This window comes from Oryzias latipes, chromosome 21, assembly GCF_053564925.1.
Source record: "Oryzias latipes strain Hd-rR chromosome 21, Olatipes_Hd-rR_3.1".
In the NCBI taxonomy this organism is placed as follows: Eukaryota; Metazoa; Chordata; class Actinopteri; order Beloniformes; family Adrianichthyidae; genus Oryzias; species Oryzias latipes.
The window spans coordinates 24221216-24236434 of record NC_136257.1 but is presented as its reverse complement, the minus strand read 5'-3'; the positions used below and the strand labels follow the sequence as shown (position 1 = coordinate 24236434).

General features: G+C 38.9%; 2 protein-coding genes across 13 annotated transcripts in view; one reads left to right on the top strand and one right to left on the bottom strand.

Moving 5' to 3' along the window:
* Positions 1-3536: 3536 nt before the first annotated feature.
* zgc:172182 (coiled-coil domain-containing protein 89) lies at positions 3537-8350 on the bottom strand. 6 transcript variants are annotated; one of them, XM_020713111.3, is made up of 9 exons: positions 8218-8270; positions 7955-8007; positions 7137-7178; positions 5825-6168; positions 4773-4903; positions 4567-4697; positions 4410-4486; positions 3810-3912; positions 3537-3729 (listed from the first exon to the last, which is right to left on the bottom strand). In XM_020713111.3, the coding sequence occupies exons 3-9, from the start codon at positions 7140-7142 to the stop codon at positions 3637-3639; spliced, it is 885 nt and encodes a 294-aa protein (XP_020568770.1). In that variant the 5' UTR covers positions 7143-7178; positions 7955-8007; positions 8218-8270; the 3' UTR covers positions 3537-3636. The 6 variants fall into 6 exon arrangements, 5 of the variants coding, with proteins under 5 accessions (XP_020568770.1, XP_078795429.1, XP_078795428.1 ...); XR_013652627.1 differs by lacking the exons at positions 7955-8007; positions 8218-8270 and adding an exon at positions 7669-7755 and having other exon boundaries at positions 4432-4486; XM_078939303.1 differs by lacking the exon at positions 7955-8007 and having other exon boundaries at positions 8218-8350.
* Positions 7801-15219, top strand: part of lrp2a (low density lipoprotein receptor-related protein 2a) — a 56051-nt gene continuing 48632 nt past the window's right edge. For 5 of the 7 annotated variants that reach the window (XR_013652625.1, XM_011489764.4, XM_020713107.3 and 2 more), the window contains exons 1-7: positions 7807-7938; positions 11678-11785; positions 12737-12859; positions 13780-13896; positions 14303-14413; positions 14517-14630; positions 14725-14841. Coding sequence is in view for 6 of the 7 variants with exons in the window: in XM_011489764.4 (XP_011488066.1) it covers positions 7869-7938; positions 11678-11785; positions 12737-12859; positions 13780-13896; positions 14303-14413; positions 14517-14630; positions 14725-14841 (760 nt within the window). In the remaining variant the exon portion in view is untranslated. Of the gene's footprint in view, positions 7939-11677; positions 11786-12736; positions 12860-13779; positions 13897-14302; positions 14414-14516; positions 14631-14724; positions 14842-15219 lie in introns of all 7 variants that reach the window. The other 2 variants (XM_020713109.2, XM_020713106.3) reach the window with 2 other exon arrangements.

Here is a 15219-nt window from a genome sequence, read left to right as displayed (position 1 = left end):
TTCTAACTTTCAACTTAAAAAACACAGTCCAGATGACAAGTTTTAAGAACTTTTTCTGATATGGAACCATCCTGGGTGAAGGGGATTCTTCGCATGTAGACTATGTCATCCATTGGATTTTCAGAATATAAATCATTGCGAGCTGCAGGCATCCCTTTGACCTCCACACATCCTGAAAAATCTCTGTTTGACCATCTAGGAGCAGAAGTGACCTTTCAGCTGTCTCCTCCTGCATGGTTTAAAATCGGAGCTGGTCCTGTGCAGACTGGCAGAGAATTTGTGGGGCCTTCTGCCTGCTGAGCTTTGAGGTGACGAGGCTTTGTATTGCAACGCTCCAGGCGAGAAGTAATTAGAGGAGACTTTCTGACACAAAAGAATGTTGCACTTAATGATAGTTTGAGGGGTAAAAGTCATCCTGGGTATTTTCTCAAGTCACATTTACCCAAAATGTGTAGTATCAACAGTAAATATGATAGTTTTAGATATTTTCATACAATCTTATTGTCTATTGAATGATTTATGCATTTGTTTGCCATTGTTGTTGTTTTTTACTTATTTAATGCAAACTTACTGTCTATTGAATGATTTGAATGCAAAAGATACACATAAGAATAGAAAAGAAAAAGCAGTAACAGCAGAATCGATTGAAAACCATAGATCCCCTTACTTTCTCCCCCTCTCTCTTTTGTTTCTTCTAACCCCCCTTTTCACATTTTCCCCCTCTCTCTGCCCTCTTTAAAAAATAAAGAAAAATATATATTTAAAACATAAAAGGTAATAAATAAATAAATAAAAAATTACAAAAAAACAAATAAAATAAAAAGGGGCTTATACGGATATACACCCTGGCTATGCGAAGACACACAACTTATTGTGATAGTAAAACCTGTCCAACACAAAAGGCCTTCAGCTCTCATCTGTTTGCTCAGTTGTTGGACTGGACAATTTAAAGAAAATAAAAAGGAAAGAAAACCCTAGATATGAATAAGATTATGTTGGTAAAAAGGTATAAAATTGACCGGACTGCATTCGGTTTCTGGCAAATTTAATCTCTTCCTGTTGTGTCTCTACTGTCTTTACCTTTTTCTGTTTATGTGATGCAAACAAAAAGACGTCCAGTCACATGCTTGCTTCTACCAAGTCAGTGTAATAACATTTGGCTGAAGGTGAACCACAGTGAGGATTGTGTTGTGTGCACAAACCATTTGATAACCCTGTTCTTCAAATCACTGTAGGCACAATCAGAAAGATTTATGACACACTTTCTTAACCACAAAGAACAAAACAGTTTAAAAACCCCAAATGTCCAGTTTTAATGCTTGAAGCTGTTATTGTTTTTCTTGCTTAACCTCTTAAGACATGGTGTTTACATGCGTGGACATCACATTTTTGGTAATATTTCCACAGTAATACATTTTCCTTAACTGGGGCTTTGTGACTATGTGTGCAGAGGGTTAACTCAAATATTAGCTTGGGTCTCAATAGGTTAAAATAAAAAGTGCTAGTAAAAAGATATTTTTATGTTAAAAGACATTTTTATTTATACTTTTAAATCTAGATTGCATCCATTTAGGTAAAATAATTGGACTGTATTGTATCGGCACAAAGTTAAATAATTTATGATTCAATTTGTGGACCACTTATTTAGATGCATGTGGTCCTCGAATCATGTGAGAGGGAAAGATGCACACCACTGATTTATTGTATTTGTTGTCCATCTTTTTTTTTTTTTGCTTAAACTGACTCGAGACTCAGTGTTAGAAAATAATAGAAAGAATAATAGTTTAAGAGCATATTCCATAGATGTTTAAAAGTTATGTAATAAACTAAATGAGTAAAGATAGTTCATTTACCAAAGAATAGGTGGATGCTTAAAAATCATAATCTCTTAACCTGATTGTTTAAAAAACTGTCGATTTTTAAGGTTTAATGTTAAAGTTGATGAAGGTTACAAAACTGATAAAATTTTTAGTTGGCAGAGAGTCCAAGGGTGAAATTATAGGTGAGCATATGCACAAAAATAATATTTGGCGATGGCGGCCGTGTCCCTTGGGTGCCGGCTCCCTGGGCCCGGCGGTGCTCTCTCCGCACGGTGGGGGGGTTCATATTACACCTGAGCCGGGGGTGTTCGTGTCCCTGGGGGGTGGGTCCTGGTCCTTGCCCCTGGGCGCTGGGCCCCGCCAAACTTCCAACATGGCCGAGCCTGGTCGGGCCATATTTATAACACCCCTTGTGGGCCACCCTTTTTTCCCCGGGGTTCCCCCCTCCTGGGCGGGGGCGGCGGGCCCCTGCCTTGCTCCTACCTGGACCAACTGTGGGCCGGGTGGGTGGCTGCCTGGGGTGCGGAGCGGGTCTCCCTTGGGGGGTCCTGGCTCGTACCTGGGGTCGGGGCGGGGGGATGCCCGGAACTCCTGGGTGGTGGTGGGGTGCTCGTCTGGGGCTGTGGGCGTCCCTCTCCGGTGGGGCCCTGCGTTGGGCTCTTACGGCGCGGCGGGGGGGCTGCTTTCCTGGCTGGGCTGGGGCGGCGCTCTCTTTCCCTCCGCGCCTCCCTGCTCTCTGGCTCTGGGGGCCTCGCGGCGGTCCTGCTGGCCCTGGCCTGGGTGGCGGTCTTGGTCGCCCGGGGGGCGGTTGTTCCCTGCCTGTTCCCGTGTGGCGTTGGGGGAATTCCGGCTGCCGCTGCTGCTGCGGCGGGGGTCTGGGTGTGGGGGTGGCTGGGCGCTCCTCCTCCTTCTTTTCACATTCCACCATCCATTTTAGAAGAACATAAACACTCACATGAGCACAGGTGTTAGCTCACCTTTGCACTAATAGTTTGCATGATTGAATGAATGAAAGATTTCACACTAGTTGGTTTAAAGGCATAGGTATGCATTCGTGAACACTATCTGTTTTGTGTACATGTTGACATGTGGACATTTTTGCAGCTAGCAGGTGTGTTGATAATATTTGAGTGTGTGTGAACAGGCCCCGCCCTTTTTGTACTACATTTGAACCGTACCGTAATGATAAACAACCAGTAAACCTGTCTGCTCTATGCTGCTTCATGGTTTTACCCCCCTTCCCCTCCTATTATCACCCTCCTACCCCCCCCTCTCTCTAACGTCCCTCTCTCTTCTTCCCCTCTTTCCTTTTCCGTCCGGTCCAACACCAAAGATTTTCAAACATGATTGAAATTAATAAAGTTTGGCCTCAATTACAAAAGGGGTTTATTCAGACATACCTTTGGTTTGTCTGAAGATTAATAACCCCTCTTGTTAAAATAAAATATGTCAAACACAAGAGGCCCTCAGCTCTCATCTGTTTGCCTAGCTGTTGGACAGGACAAGTTTAAAAAATAAAAATAAAAAATAAAAATAATAATAATAATATTAACAGTAATTGTTTTTAACATATGCATTTGACGAAGATATCCTTTAATGTATGTCTTTTTTAAATATAGCTGTTCCAGTATCTGCTCCTCTACTACCATTACAGTACAGGAGAGATGCAGAAAAGAATTACAAACATTGACATCTTTCAGGAAAGATGAAAAATGCTGGATTAAAAAAAGGTTTATAAAATGTTGTGTTTTTGAACAAAGTGAACAATCCTTTCAAATGATATATTTTTTTAGCTTGCAGTGTCAGACACTGAACATCAGATTTGTCCAATCGCATCTCGAAGTCTTTTGTTTAAGTTTCTTTCCTGCTCAAGAAGGTTGGTGCTGTGCTCTGTGAGGGCTTTGAAATCCTGCAAAAAAGAAAAATCAATAAGGATGTTTTATGCCTTAAATTGTTGTTGATCCATGAATTTGGTAGATTAAGACCAACCATGCTTAGTTTTTTAAACTTTGCCTTGGATTCTTCAAGGTCGGATTGTAGAGATTTCACTCTTAAATCTGTATTGACTGCTGCTTCTGCCTCCAGTTCAAACCTAAGGAAATGAAAGGTCAAATGCTCCATAAACTGCCACATGAGAGCTATGAATAAGAATGATTACAATAAAAAATTAGAAAAAGTCAAAAACGTAATTCATCTTGGCACTCAAAGACACTTCGATTAGTTTTAGCATAGAAAAGATATGCTAAACAATATGGGCTAAACAATTTAGGAAAATGCTGTTATTAAAGACAGATAGGATAAAAAGCTACAGTAGACCTTTTTAGCTTGACTTTCTTTGCCAAAATCTTGATAATAGTATGCATTTGTCATTCATGCCCATTTTAATTCAAACATGAAAGTTTTGAAAGTTTTCAAAACAGCCTGTTACAGTCTGTACTTGCTGCAAAAGAAAATACATACATTTTTATTTTTCATGTCATATTTGAAGTTTTTCTTTTTCTAACCCTTATCCATATTCTACTCTTGTTGCTGTAAATTGTTCAAACAGGTAACAGTTCCAGATGAGGGATCTTTGGTAAAAACAACGACCTTTTCTGTGCCTCAATCCGACCTTTCTTCTCTTCTTTCCATTTGACTTCAAGTTGACGAATTTCCTCTTCTTTTTCCTGTAGTAAATGACAGTTTCAATGCAAATTATTTCATTGTTTCTTCATGTGCAGACCTGTAGTTTAAACCTTTTACTCACCTGTATTATTTTGCTTTTTTTCATTTTCAGAAGTTTGTTTTTCCCTTTTTTGACATTTGATGTGCTTTCTTTTTTGTTTGATTCCATCACTGCATGCTGTTTTCCCACCTCTTCTAGTTTTTGTTCAAAATCTGTTTTAAAAAGGAAAGCACATTTGTTTTATCACTATTTATAAAAAAAAACTGTTTTCTTTGCTTTTGGCTTACCTTCACACATTTTCACAGCATCAGTGTGACGCTGCTGAGCATCACACAGCTGACCCAATAAGAACTCCTCCCTGCTTTTAAGTTGAGCTGCTTGTTCTTGTAGTTTCAACTCACATGTGGCTAATTCCTTTCTTCAGTGTTAAAACAAAAAGAGTATTGTTTAAAGTACACAACTAGAGTAAACAATGCTCACATCTTGTTTTTCCAGCAAAAATGCATCAAATATTTATACTAATTTCTTTGCCGCAAGTAACATTTTAAGCAATTGTTTTTATATATTAATAAAAGCACGTAAATTCTTATTTCTGAACAGTTATATAACAATTATTAAACGGTACACTTGTGTTACAGAATTTAGTGCAAAAGAGCACATTCTAAGGAGACCCGCTGAAATCATTTTTGCTTGTAAAGGAGAGGATAGAACACTAACTTCTACTATTCCTCCCTTTTACCACAAATCCTTTGTTTTAAGTTTTGTCATTTCCAGATCTAATATTACTTTACATACATATATTAGCAAATATGTTTTTATAAGTTGCCGAAAGAGTGCTTGAAAAAATATTCTTCCTCGTGTCTTTTCAAACCATTTCAAGCTCCTTTTTTTCAAAAGCTTTGCTGAAACTGTAAGGATTCAGTGGTTTGGTTTTCTTTGTCATGTTTTTGGTTTCCTTGTCAGTCACACCTTCAGGTTCATGTTCATGATCCACAGCTGTCTTCAGTTCAGTTAATTGCCCTCAGCCTATTTAAGTGTCTTGGTTTCTGTTCATCCTTGTCAGGTCATCTGCTCTGTTTCGTCACAGTTTTGTTTCCCCTCATAGTTTTGTCATGTTTCAGTTTGCTAATTAAATGTTTTAGTTCCTGTCATCAAGGTTGGTCTCCTGTATTTGGGTCCTCCACCACCAGTTCGTGACAGAAACAGAGCATTCAGCATAAGTACGTCCTATAAACTTCATAGAGAATATTAATAAGGACCAAATAGGTTTCTTACTAGAGGTTATGAGGCAACACTTCTCTATGCTATAATTTTTGGGAAAAGTATCCCGATATCTTACCGAAGCTGTTGGTTTTCTCTCATTAACTGAACACTTTGCTTTTTTTGAAACTCCATGGCGTTCTTGTCGATGGCTAAGTCGTTACATCTGATTTCCAATGCCTCTATATGCTCTGTTTTGCTGATCAATTCATTCTGCATTTGTGCAACTTGGTCGTTGAGTTCTGAGTTGATGTTCTGCATGGCCAGGTATCGAAGAAGCGTTTCATCTGCTCTGTGTTTCAGCAGCAATATCAATTTTGACTGCTCTTCTATCCTGGATCGGAGCATCTTTTTTTCTTCTAAGTCGTCTATAGCAAAGGTCAAGGGATTCTTGAACGACTTTAAAATGCTGTCCTTCTGCAGCTAGAACAAAAGAAAGTAAGAAAAGAAAGAGATTTGAAGAGAGACATTAGACTCAGTCTAATTTTGTCTGATTAGTTGCATCATTTATTATCGCTCAAGAATGGCATGCCAAAATAAAGTTGCGTTTTATTCTGGAGAAGATTGAGCTCTACAAAATGAAGAAAAAAAACATTTGGAAGATTAACAATAATGAAGGATCAAATAAAAAATGTAGGCTATACAGAGAAGGACTTTCCCAGACCAATGTATCTCTCAAGGACTTGACACGGAGTAGCCCCAAGTAATACAAATACTACCTTTTTCTCATATGGCGAACTACGCCACGTATCCCCCTGAATGGATCAGTTGTCAATGTGTTCGATCTCTGCTGCAAATGTAAGGTCTGATTCTAAGTGGTTCATCAGATGTGTAGTGTGAGCTGCAGTAGTGAGCATCAGGGAGGGTCAAAAGGTCAATCCTTGTTCACTGTACAAAACTCAGATAAAAATACATTATTTCAGTCTAATAAAAATACTTTCTATACTGATAAGACTTTTTTTATTTAAAACTTTTCAGAGTTCCTTGTACTATTTTCATTTTTACATGTTTACAATGTTTGAGTTACAGATTTTTGTGTGTGCTTGTGTTATTATTTCTGAATGAATTTACAGTAAACAGGATTGTTTTGCTTTGGTAACAAAAAAAACTAGTAACAGACCCAAATGTCCTCAAATAAATGTATTCTTAATTTTAAAAAAAATTAATATTATATTTACATTTTATATTATATTTATTTATATTACATTATTATTGAAAAAGCATGTTAACTTTACACGTTTACTCTTTCACAGATAACACAGTGATCCACTACAGATCTTATCAACTTGCTTTTGAGTTAGACGCTTATATTTACGAAAACATTTACATAGTTAAAGATTTTTGTGCTTTAAAGTAAAAGGATGTACTGAATTATTTCAATTTTCACATACCTCCATTGTGCTTCTTTTATCTTTAGGGTCGTCCACATTTTCCTGTGAAGACATTATATCAGCATTTTACCCCAAAATGCAAAATTAACTCTGTTTTGTCCTCTTTAGGCTCTATTTTCTCTTTAATTCGCGTCAAGTTGCTCCGTCACCATAGCAACCACTTTGGTGCCACCCTCCGACTTCACAACAGAGAAGGGTCTAATGTTGGTTCCGCTGCTCGGCCGCTGAGCGGCGCTAAAAACTTTTCCAAGAAGCAGAGAAGTTGGACAGTCATAGAAAGTGTTTTATATATTTCAGACTAATGCGTTCGTATTGTTGCTAAAGAAAACAAAAATCAAATTGGATTAGTTTTTAAGTGTAAAAAATATGTATACCATTCGTAAAAGTCTGAAACAATTAGCCCACTGTGCTGCAGTGCAGTTTGTTTATCCTCTCATTCAGACGCCTCTTGGTTCCCAAGCGTGGGTAAAAAATAATAACAGCGACAACCTGCTGGGAGTGTAAAATCACTGGCGCTCAAGACAAGTCGGACCTGCATGGCATTATGCAGATTCCAGCCAGAGGGATTTATCCAGCGGACTGCGTCTGTGTGGGGGAGCGGCATACCCGCTCTTTGTGCACGCCCCCTTTTCATCAACTAGCGGGCCAAGAAAGACAGAGGAAAGCACCAGCATCCCAGCTTCAGTCCTTACAGCTCCTCCATCTGCAGCGGAGCTGGACGGGCCAGCCAGAATGTGGAGAGCTCTGCTGCTTAGGTTCCTCTTCCTTTTCATATGCTGTGTTAGATGGTGCCACTCTGAGGGTAAGCAGCATTTTACCTCCTTTTAACTTTTTAAATTCCCTCTTTAGGTCAGCAGAACTGAAGAATTCTCTGAGAAAAAGTTGGGAATGACTCATTGAGTGCACTTGTTGCTCACCGGCATAATAAAAAAACATCACAACTGAACCTTAACTGCTACATCTTAGCCTTTCCACTGCAAATACATTTTAAAACTAAACATTGTTTACATTTGTCACAAATATGAATGTTTTCAACGCTGCTTCCAAGTGAAGCAGGCTGCTGTGGACCTTTGGGGTTTACCTCATGGTGCTGAGCACAAAGCCTGCAGGGAGATTGGAAGTTCTCTTGAGGAACTTTTGCCCGAGCTTTACTGTTGCTAGGTAACAGAATAGAGCATGTGACTTACAGACAATCTGGGAAGAGCCGGAGCTGCTGGTACAAATCTCATTTACTAGAGTGGACTTTAAGGTGTAAATCCCTGACTCGATCCTAACTAGTTAAAAGGGAAAAAACGACATGGGTTTGTTGAGTGCAAGATAGGATGCAAAAGGCTCAGATGCAACTTTTTATGTGACAGTTTGTTGTGTTAGCCCAGCTAGATCCTGCTGCTCAAAGTGTAATCTGCTTTCTTTTTGCTCAACCCTTAGGATGTAAGCTCCTTAGAGTGAATCAAGCAACTAATTACTCTGCAGCTGCTGCAAAATAGAATCATTTCAACAGAAGTTTGGGGAATAATGTAAAAAGGAGAGGGGCCACTTGGCCAGTTTTCCTTTTAAAATATCCAGCACCCTTTTTCATTGGTCTACACACACACACACGCACACACACAAAACCTGAACACGTGAAGAGCTCATGCTTACAGGCCAATATAGTAGGGTTGACCCTGGGAGTCGAAAACTAATTTCCCTTCAATCTGGGCAGCTGCAGAAATTGTTGATGAGATGTGCTGATGACAGCTAAAGAGTAGAAAATGATGACTGGACTAAAACAAAACTATGTCATAGTCAGAATGTTCATCATTAACCGGGCATTTATATGAACTAACAAACCTTAACAAACTCTGCTTGGCTGAAAATATAAATATTTTTGGGCTGGATTTTGAGGTTTTTAACAAATGCAATCATTTTATTTTGCTATTAAAGGGTAAATGGTGGCATTTTATCCTTTTTAAAGATACTATATGCAAAATAAAAAAAACAATTATGACAAGAAGCATCTTAAATCCTAAGTGTAACACAATTATTTACCAAAACAGCTTGGTTAATGATTTCTGTTGTAACTTTCTCAAATACAGGTGTTAAGAGGAATGCTGTTCAAAAATGCTTATTCTGGCATTAATAACTAATTTGATAGTTTGTGAAGATTTCACAGTTGATGGATTTTTAACTATTCTTTGACAGCGTTGCTGTTTTAGAGAAAAATAACGGCTGAATGAAGTTATTCTTTTCGGTAATGATTACCAGGAACTTTTTCTCATTGGAAACTTGAAACCTGTATTGCCTTGATTAGTTTAGTTATTTGTTTTAAATAACCTGCCTTAAAAAACTATTTTAAGTTTTATTTTAGTCAAAAAATAAAAATAAAAAAAACAACTATAAGAATTCTTTCTTTAACTTTTCAAACCTAGCACGAGCATATAAAACCTTGCACATGTCAGCTTCTTTCCGGTGTAAAAGCCTAAATCCTTGTGCAATTCTCAGAGTGGGTTAGCAACTGGAACACAGTCAAATCAAACCAGGAGAAAATCCTTTTATAACCCCTCCAGTCTGTTGTGTTAAAGGTACAAAGGGGTGAGTTTGGTCAACTTTGGCGAGCTGTACAGAGCAAAAATGAGTTGTCAAGTACCTTTATTTTTGCTTTATGACAGCTTAATTTATGGTTCTTCGCACAGCGCTCAGGAGTGTGGAGCATTCTTCAGTTCTACTCAGACAGAGGCTTTATTCCTCTCTTTATTTATGCCTCCCTTCTGCTCCCATGCCACTGCCAAAGCCCCTCGGTTTTTAGCTGCTTTTGAGTGTACCACTGAGAGCCAAAGTCACTTGTTTGGCAATTGACTGCATTCTGCTGCATTGATTTCCATATGAAATAGGTCGCAGCACCTCATTCTGCCAGCACTTGTTTTCTTCATACACATTGATTGAGAGCAGAGGGCTGCGACACAACAAAACAGGAATCCTGCGGGACAAAAACAGTCAACAGGTGTTTTTCTTAATCATACTATTTTGTAGGCTACACATCACTGTACTCAGAACATTCCCTGCGCTTTCTCAGAAGGACGTTTTTGGGGGACGCTTAGAGTTATGAGTTTACATGCCTTTGCACCTCTTTTGTACCATAGTACTTTCTCAGTGGGGTTTGAGGCGTTAGCAGCGCTTCATTCTAATGAAAATTTCCCTGCTGCCCTTCTTTGTTGGCAATAGCAGGGCACCCTCTTGCACAGATAGAGCGGTACTCTCTCCTGCTGTGAGTTTAAGTTGCTAATTAGAGAAAAAGAAAACATTAAATTAGTCAAAAGGCTGTGAGAAAGGGATAAAAACATTGATTATTTGACTCGTTCCAATCATTCTTCAGAAATTCAGCTATTTTATAAAAATGCATCAACCATTATTTACAAATTTTCAACTTGGAGGGAAAGAAAATCGTAATTTTTACTTTTATTTTTATTAAGTATTTGTACTTTTCAGAGATGAATTCCTGCTCAAGATTGAAGGGCTGAAAGGTTCATCGTCTGTTTTCGTCGTCTTGTCATTTTTCCCACAAGACACAGCTTGGAAACACTGACTGCATTTGAAAGCTTCGAGCATATTGGTTTCTTCCTGGCATACTGTTTCAAGCTGCCAACTCAGGCCTGCGTGTATAGTATCTACACACCTCGATTTTCAGATTTCATTCAAGCACTTGTTAATGACCAGGACTATCTCTTTTAGATGTTGTCCTGGTCCTGCACAGACAAGAAATTATATTTTTGTATATCGTAGCATTGCCTGGGAGATTATCGTATTTTTTCCTAACAGATAGCATTATTTGGCACCTTTTCACCTCGCTCAATTTGGACATGGAAGCAATTTTATTCAGAAAAATGCTCATGCGGACATAAGACAATTGCTATTTACAGAGTAAAATATAAAGATATTCCAGATTCCTTTAAATAGTTGATAATAGGTTAAAAAAATCAATATTATACAAGTAAATAATACCTATATTTGATTGGGAGAAGTTCAATAAAAGAGAAGGATGGTTTTCAAAATGCTGATTGACAAAGCCCACATCCAGCACTAGTCACCACCTCTGCTCCCGAGGAATTTGGGTTGAAATGACTGTGGTACCACCTAGTACCACTATTTATTCCAATTACACATCAAGACAGAACCAGCATGCTCCATAAAACAGACCATCAGAAATGCACATTCCTGTTTGATTGGACCTGATGGAGTACTTTGCCTCTCAACTATGCTGCTTGATTCTATCTTTCCTGGAAAACCTCAGAGAAGGTAGAGTAGTGCTACCTTATCTCTACAGATGCCACTCTGTGAGAACATCAAAAGGAGGATCGGGAAGACTGCAGTGAGGGTTGTGTAACTGTCCGGGGGTGTGGGATGGCTGGCACGCTCGTCTCCGACGCTTGTCATTGCAGTTAATAACATGTTTCCCCAGTGAAGGGCTGTCTCAACACCTTCTTGATATGAATTCATATTAATAGTGTCCAATAAGATATTTAGAAATGTGGACATTATACTGATAGAAGGCTGAATGTGTGCAGGGTGTGAATTGGGACAGTTCCGCTGTGGGACAGGTCGATGTATACCAGGGGACTGGCACTGTGATGGGACATCAGACTGTGTAGATGACTCAGATGAACAGGACTGCCGTGAGTATCTGCAAAATATAGAACCCCAGTTTCTGTTTTAAAGTTGTACATGTCCAGAAATTACAGTAAAATACAGCCATTATGGAACGACAAAACTTGGTTTACAAAATGAACAAATTTTATTCATCAGTCCATTTTTGGCAATAATAAACAGACACGTTTACTATAAAGTTATAAAAGTCTTTGACCCAAAAAACTAATTTGAACCGTCTGTAGTAGTACAGAAAAAGATAACAGGCCAAAATCATAACCCTTCCACCTCCATGCTTGACAGTTGTGTGGTCTCAATTCTTTATTGTCGTTAAAATCAGAATTTATTCTTGCATTTAGTTAAAAAAAAGACAGATTGTTGTTACAACTTTAGTTGTTAAAGCTCTATATTCTAGATTTTTTTAAAGATCATTCAATTATCTTTCATTATAAAAGTTGATGTATTATAGTTACACATTCTGCAGTTTCTTACCACACCGTTTACTTAGTCCATATTAACATTCAGGAATGCTTGAGGAAAACAACGGCAGATTTATCTTTAAATTAAGTAAAGTCTTCGTGACTGTAAAATACTGCGTTGATTATAAAAATTCTGGCTCTTTCCTTATTACTAATAAGTGAAATGTAGGATTAAGGGGAATGTGAAAGAGGGGGTCCCATACTACAAATAAAGGTTAGAATGGAGATTTAATTAAGCAATTAATGAGAACATTTTAGTCTTCCAATTTTTGAATACTTAAAACTGAATAAATTTATGTATTTGTTGTTGTCAGACTTCAGGAACATTGACATTTTTGTTTTGATGCTTCATCACAGACAGTTATTCCAAACTTCATATATGCAGTGGGAAAACAATGGTTTTAGAAATAATAACAGTGTTGAGAGCAAGTATCTGAACTTACTTACCAGAAAATGTTAGATGTGTGGTGTAAATGACGTCATGTGTGTATATTTTGACAGCTCAGGTAACATGTGATCACAGTCACTTCCAGTGTTTGAGTGACGGCGAGTGTATCCCAGATGTATGGGTGTGTGACGATGAGGAAGACTGTGAAGATGGATCAGATGAGAGGCAGAATTGTCGTAAGTACATTTGCAGTGATCGTTCACTCTTCAGGGCCGACCATTGACTGTCTGTGAGAACCGGACTTAGTGACTCCTCCCCTCTGGCGTTCCAAACAGGATGTACCTGCTGGCTCTAGCAAAAATGCCATAGAATTCTATAGAGAAATAAACAGCAATTACTCAGTCCTTGTATTTGTCAGAATAACAATTCTTGCTCTGCTACTTTAAAAAAAAATTGTTTTCTTTTTGCTAACCCAGGTCAGTTATTCAAGTTATAAACTGTCCAATCAGATGCTACAATAAAAGTATGTGGTCTCAGGTCGAATATTTGAAACGTTTAACTTGTGTAGTCAAGTGGTAGAGGTATGGACTTCCAATAAGCTCATTCCTGATTGGCAAGAATGGTTGCCGTAGAAACAACATTGATGATGGCGGTGTCCATATCGCTAAAAAATGCTAACTGAATTGATTGATTTTGTTTGAGCCAGAAGTAAGAAATTTTTATGGGTGACATCACACTTGATCCAGTTCTCATATACATCGAAGGGCAAAACTCACAAGCAGCTACTTCCCTTGGGATATACGGACTCGAAGCATCCTTTAATCATTCCTCTGTTACACACTTTATTCTTATTATTTTCTTATTTATCTTTATTGTCTACTTTTGTGTGTTCTTGTTTTTTATTTTATTGCCCTGTGCATTGCTGCTAACAGACCGTGCACAATTTAATTGCCCCTGCAATTACAGTAAAGCCTTTGAATCCTGAGTTATTTGAAATCTTTAATCTACCTGCAGTTGATAAACTTCTTCAATTTAGTTTTAGGAGACTACCAGGGATATAGATCTAAAGGCAGTCACCTGTGAGACTGCACAAAATTTAAATTAAGGTGGTAAAGGAGAGAACTTCACCCAAGTGTGCTTCTGTGATTGATCTTAGCTGGCAGGACGTGCACCGGTGATCAGTTCACCTGCAGTAATGGGATGTGCATCCCAGCGCTATACCGCTGTGACCACATGGCAGACTGCTCAGATGGATCTGATGAAAGACATTGCAGTAAGTCCTCTTCAGGGTGGTGTCCCTTTTCTTATTTTCTCTGGATTTCCTGGTATTTTAATCAATCTGTTAGAATTAAGAGGCTAGCTGACTGACAGAACAGGCAACAATATGCTTCTTTCTTTTCAGAAGTTGATTGCAGATTCTTTGGTGGATTAGTAAAACTGAAGTTAGCTGTTATGCCATTCTTGTGCCGACATGGTACTCACAGCGTTGCATGCTTTGGTAATCTCAGCGTTTCATAAAGGATGCTGTGGCAACTGCTGGTGTTATGGTGTTCTTTCAGGTTTTAGTCTCACATCCTTCCCTTTCAGAAACCCCTTTTCTTGGTAAAAGCGGAGAAGAGCACAGTTGTCAGGCTGATTTGAGTGCTTAACATTGGACTGATGATGGGTTAATCTTACAGATTACCCTGAATGTACACAACTGAGGTGCACTAATGGGGCCTGCTACGACCGGACACAGCGGTGTGACCATGTACTTGACTGCCGTGACGGCTCGGATGAGGCCAATTGCAGTAAGCAGTTGATCAATCTTACGCAATAGCCTTTTATACTCATTGAATACAACTAAAGGCATAAACTCACCCCTAGATAAACCCTCTGTTTTGTTTTCTTTAGCACAGCACTGCAATGCGGGAATGTTTCAGTGTCAAAATGGACTGTGTATTCCTCAACGCTACGTCTGTGACCACGATGATGACTGTGGAGACCGCAGCGATGAGCTCAACTGCAGTTCGTGCTGATCTGCTTTACTCCACCATATCCATAATGACCTGTTTCTCACCAAGTAGAAAAACAAACTGTTATTGTGGTTTTTTCTAAACAGCATATCCCACATGCAAAGGGAACTATTTTACCTGCCCTAGTGGTCGTTGCATCCACCAAGTTTGGCTTTGTGATGGAGAAGACGACTGTGAAGACAACGCAGATGAAAAAGGCTGTGGTAAGGATGGAGAAGTTCAAATGAAGTGCTTACGTTGCATATTTTGGGATTAGAAAATCTCAGATAATCCGGTGGTTAAATACCACTAAAAAAAGTAAAAGCTTGAGCTGTGGAAACCTGATCCATCTGTAGTCCCCTTGGTTGGTTTGCTAAGATTCGTGCCTACGTTCTTTTAAGTGTGATATTCAAATGACTCTTTGTGGAAGAAGGTTGTCCAGCCCCCCCCCAAAGGGCTTTAGAATTCCTCCACATGGCTGTGAAGACTGGGTTTTTAGGAGACAGGCTGCAAAAGGCCTCTATTTACCCCTTCCCACAAACAAACGCACACAGAGACACAGCTTCACTCCCTTTGATAACTTTTAAGTGATTTTGAGATCG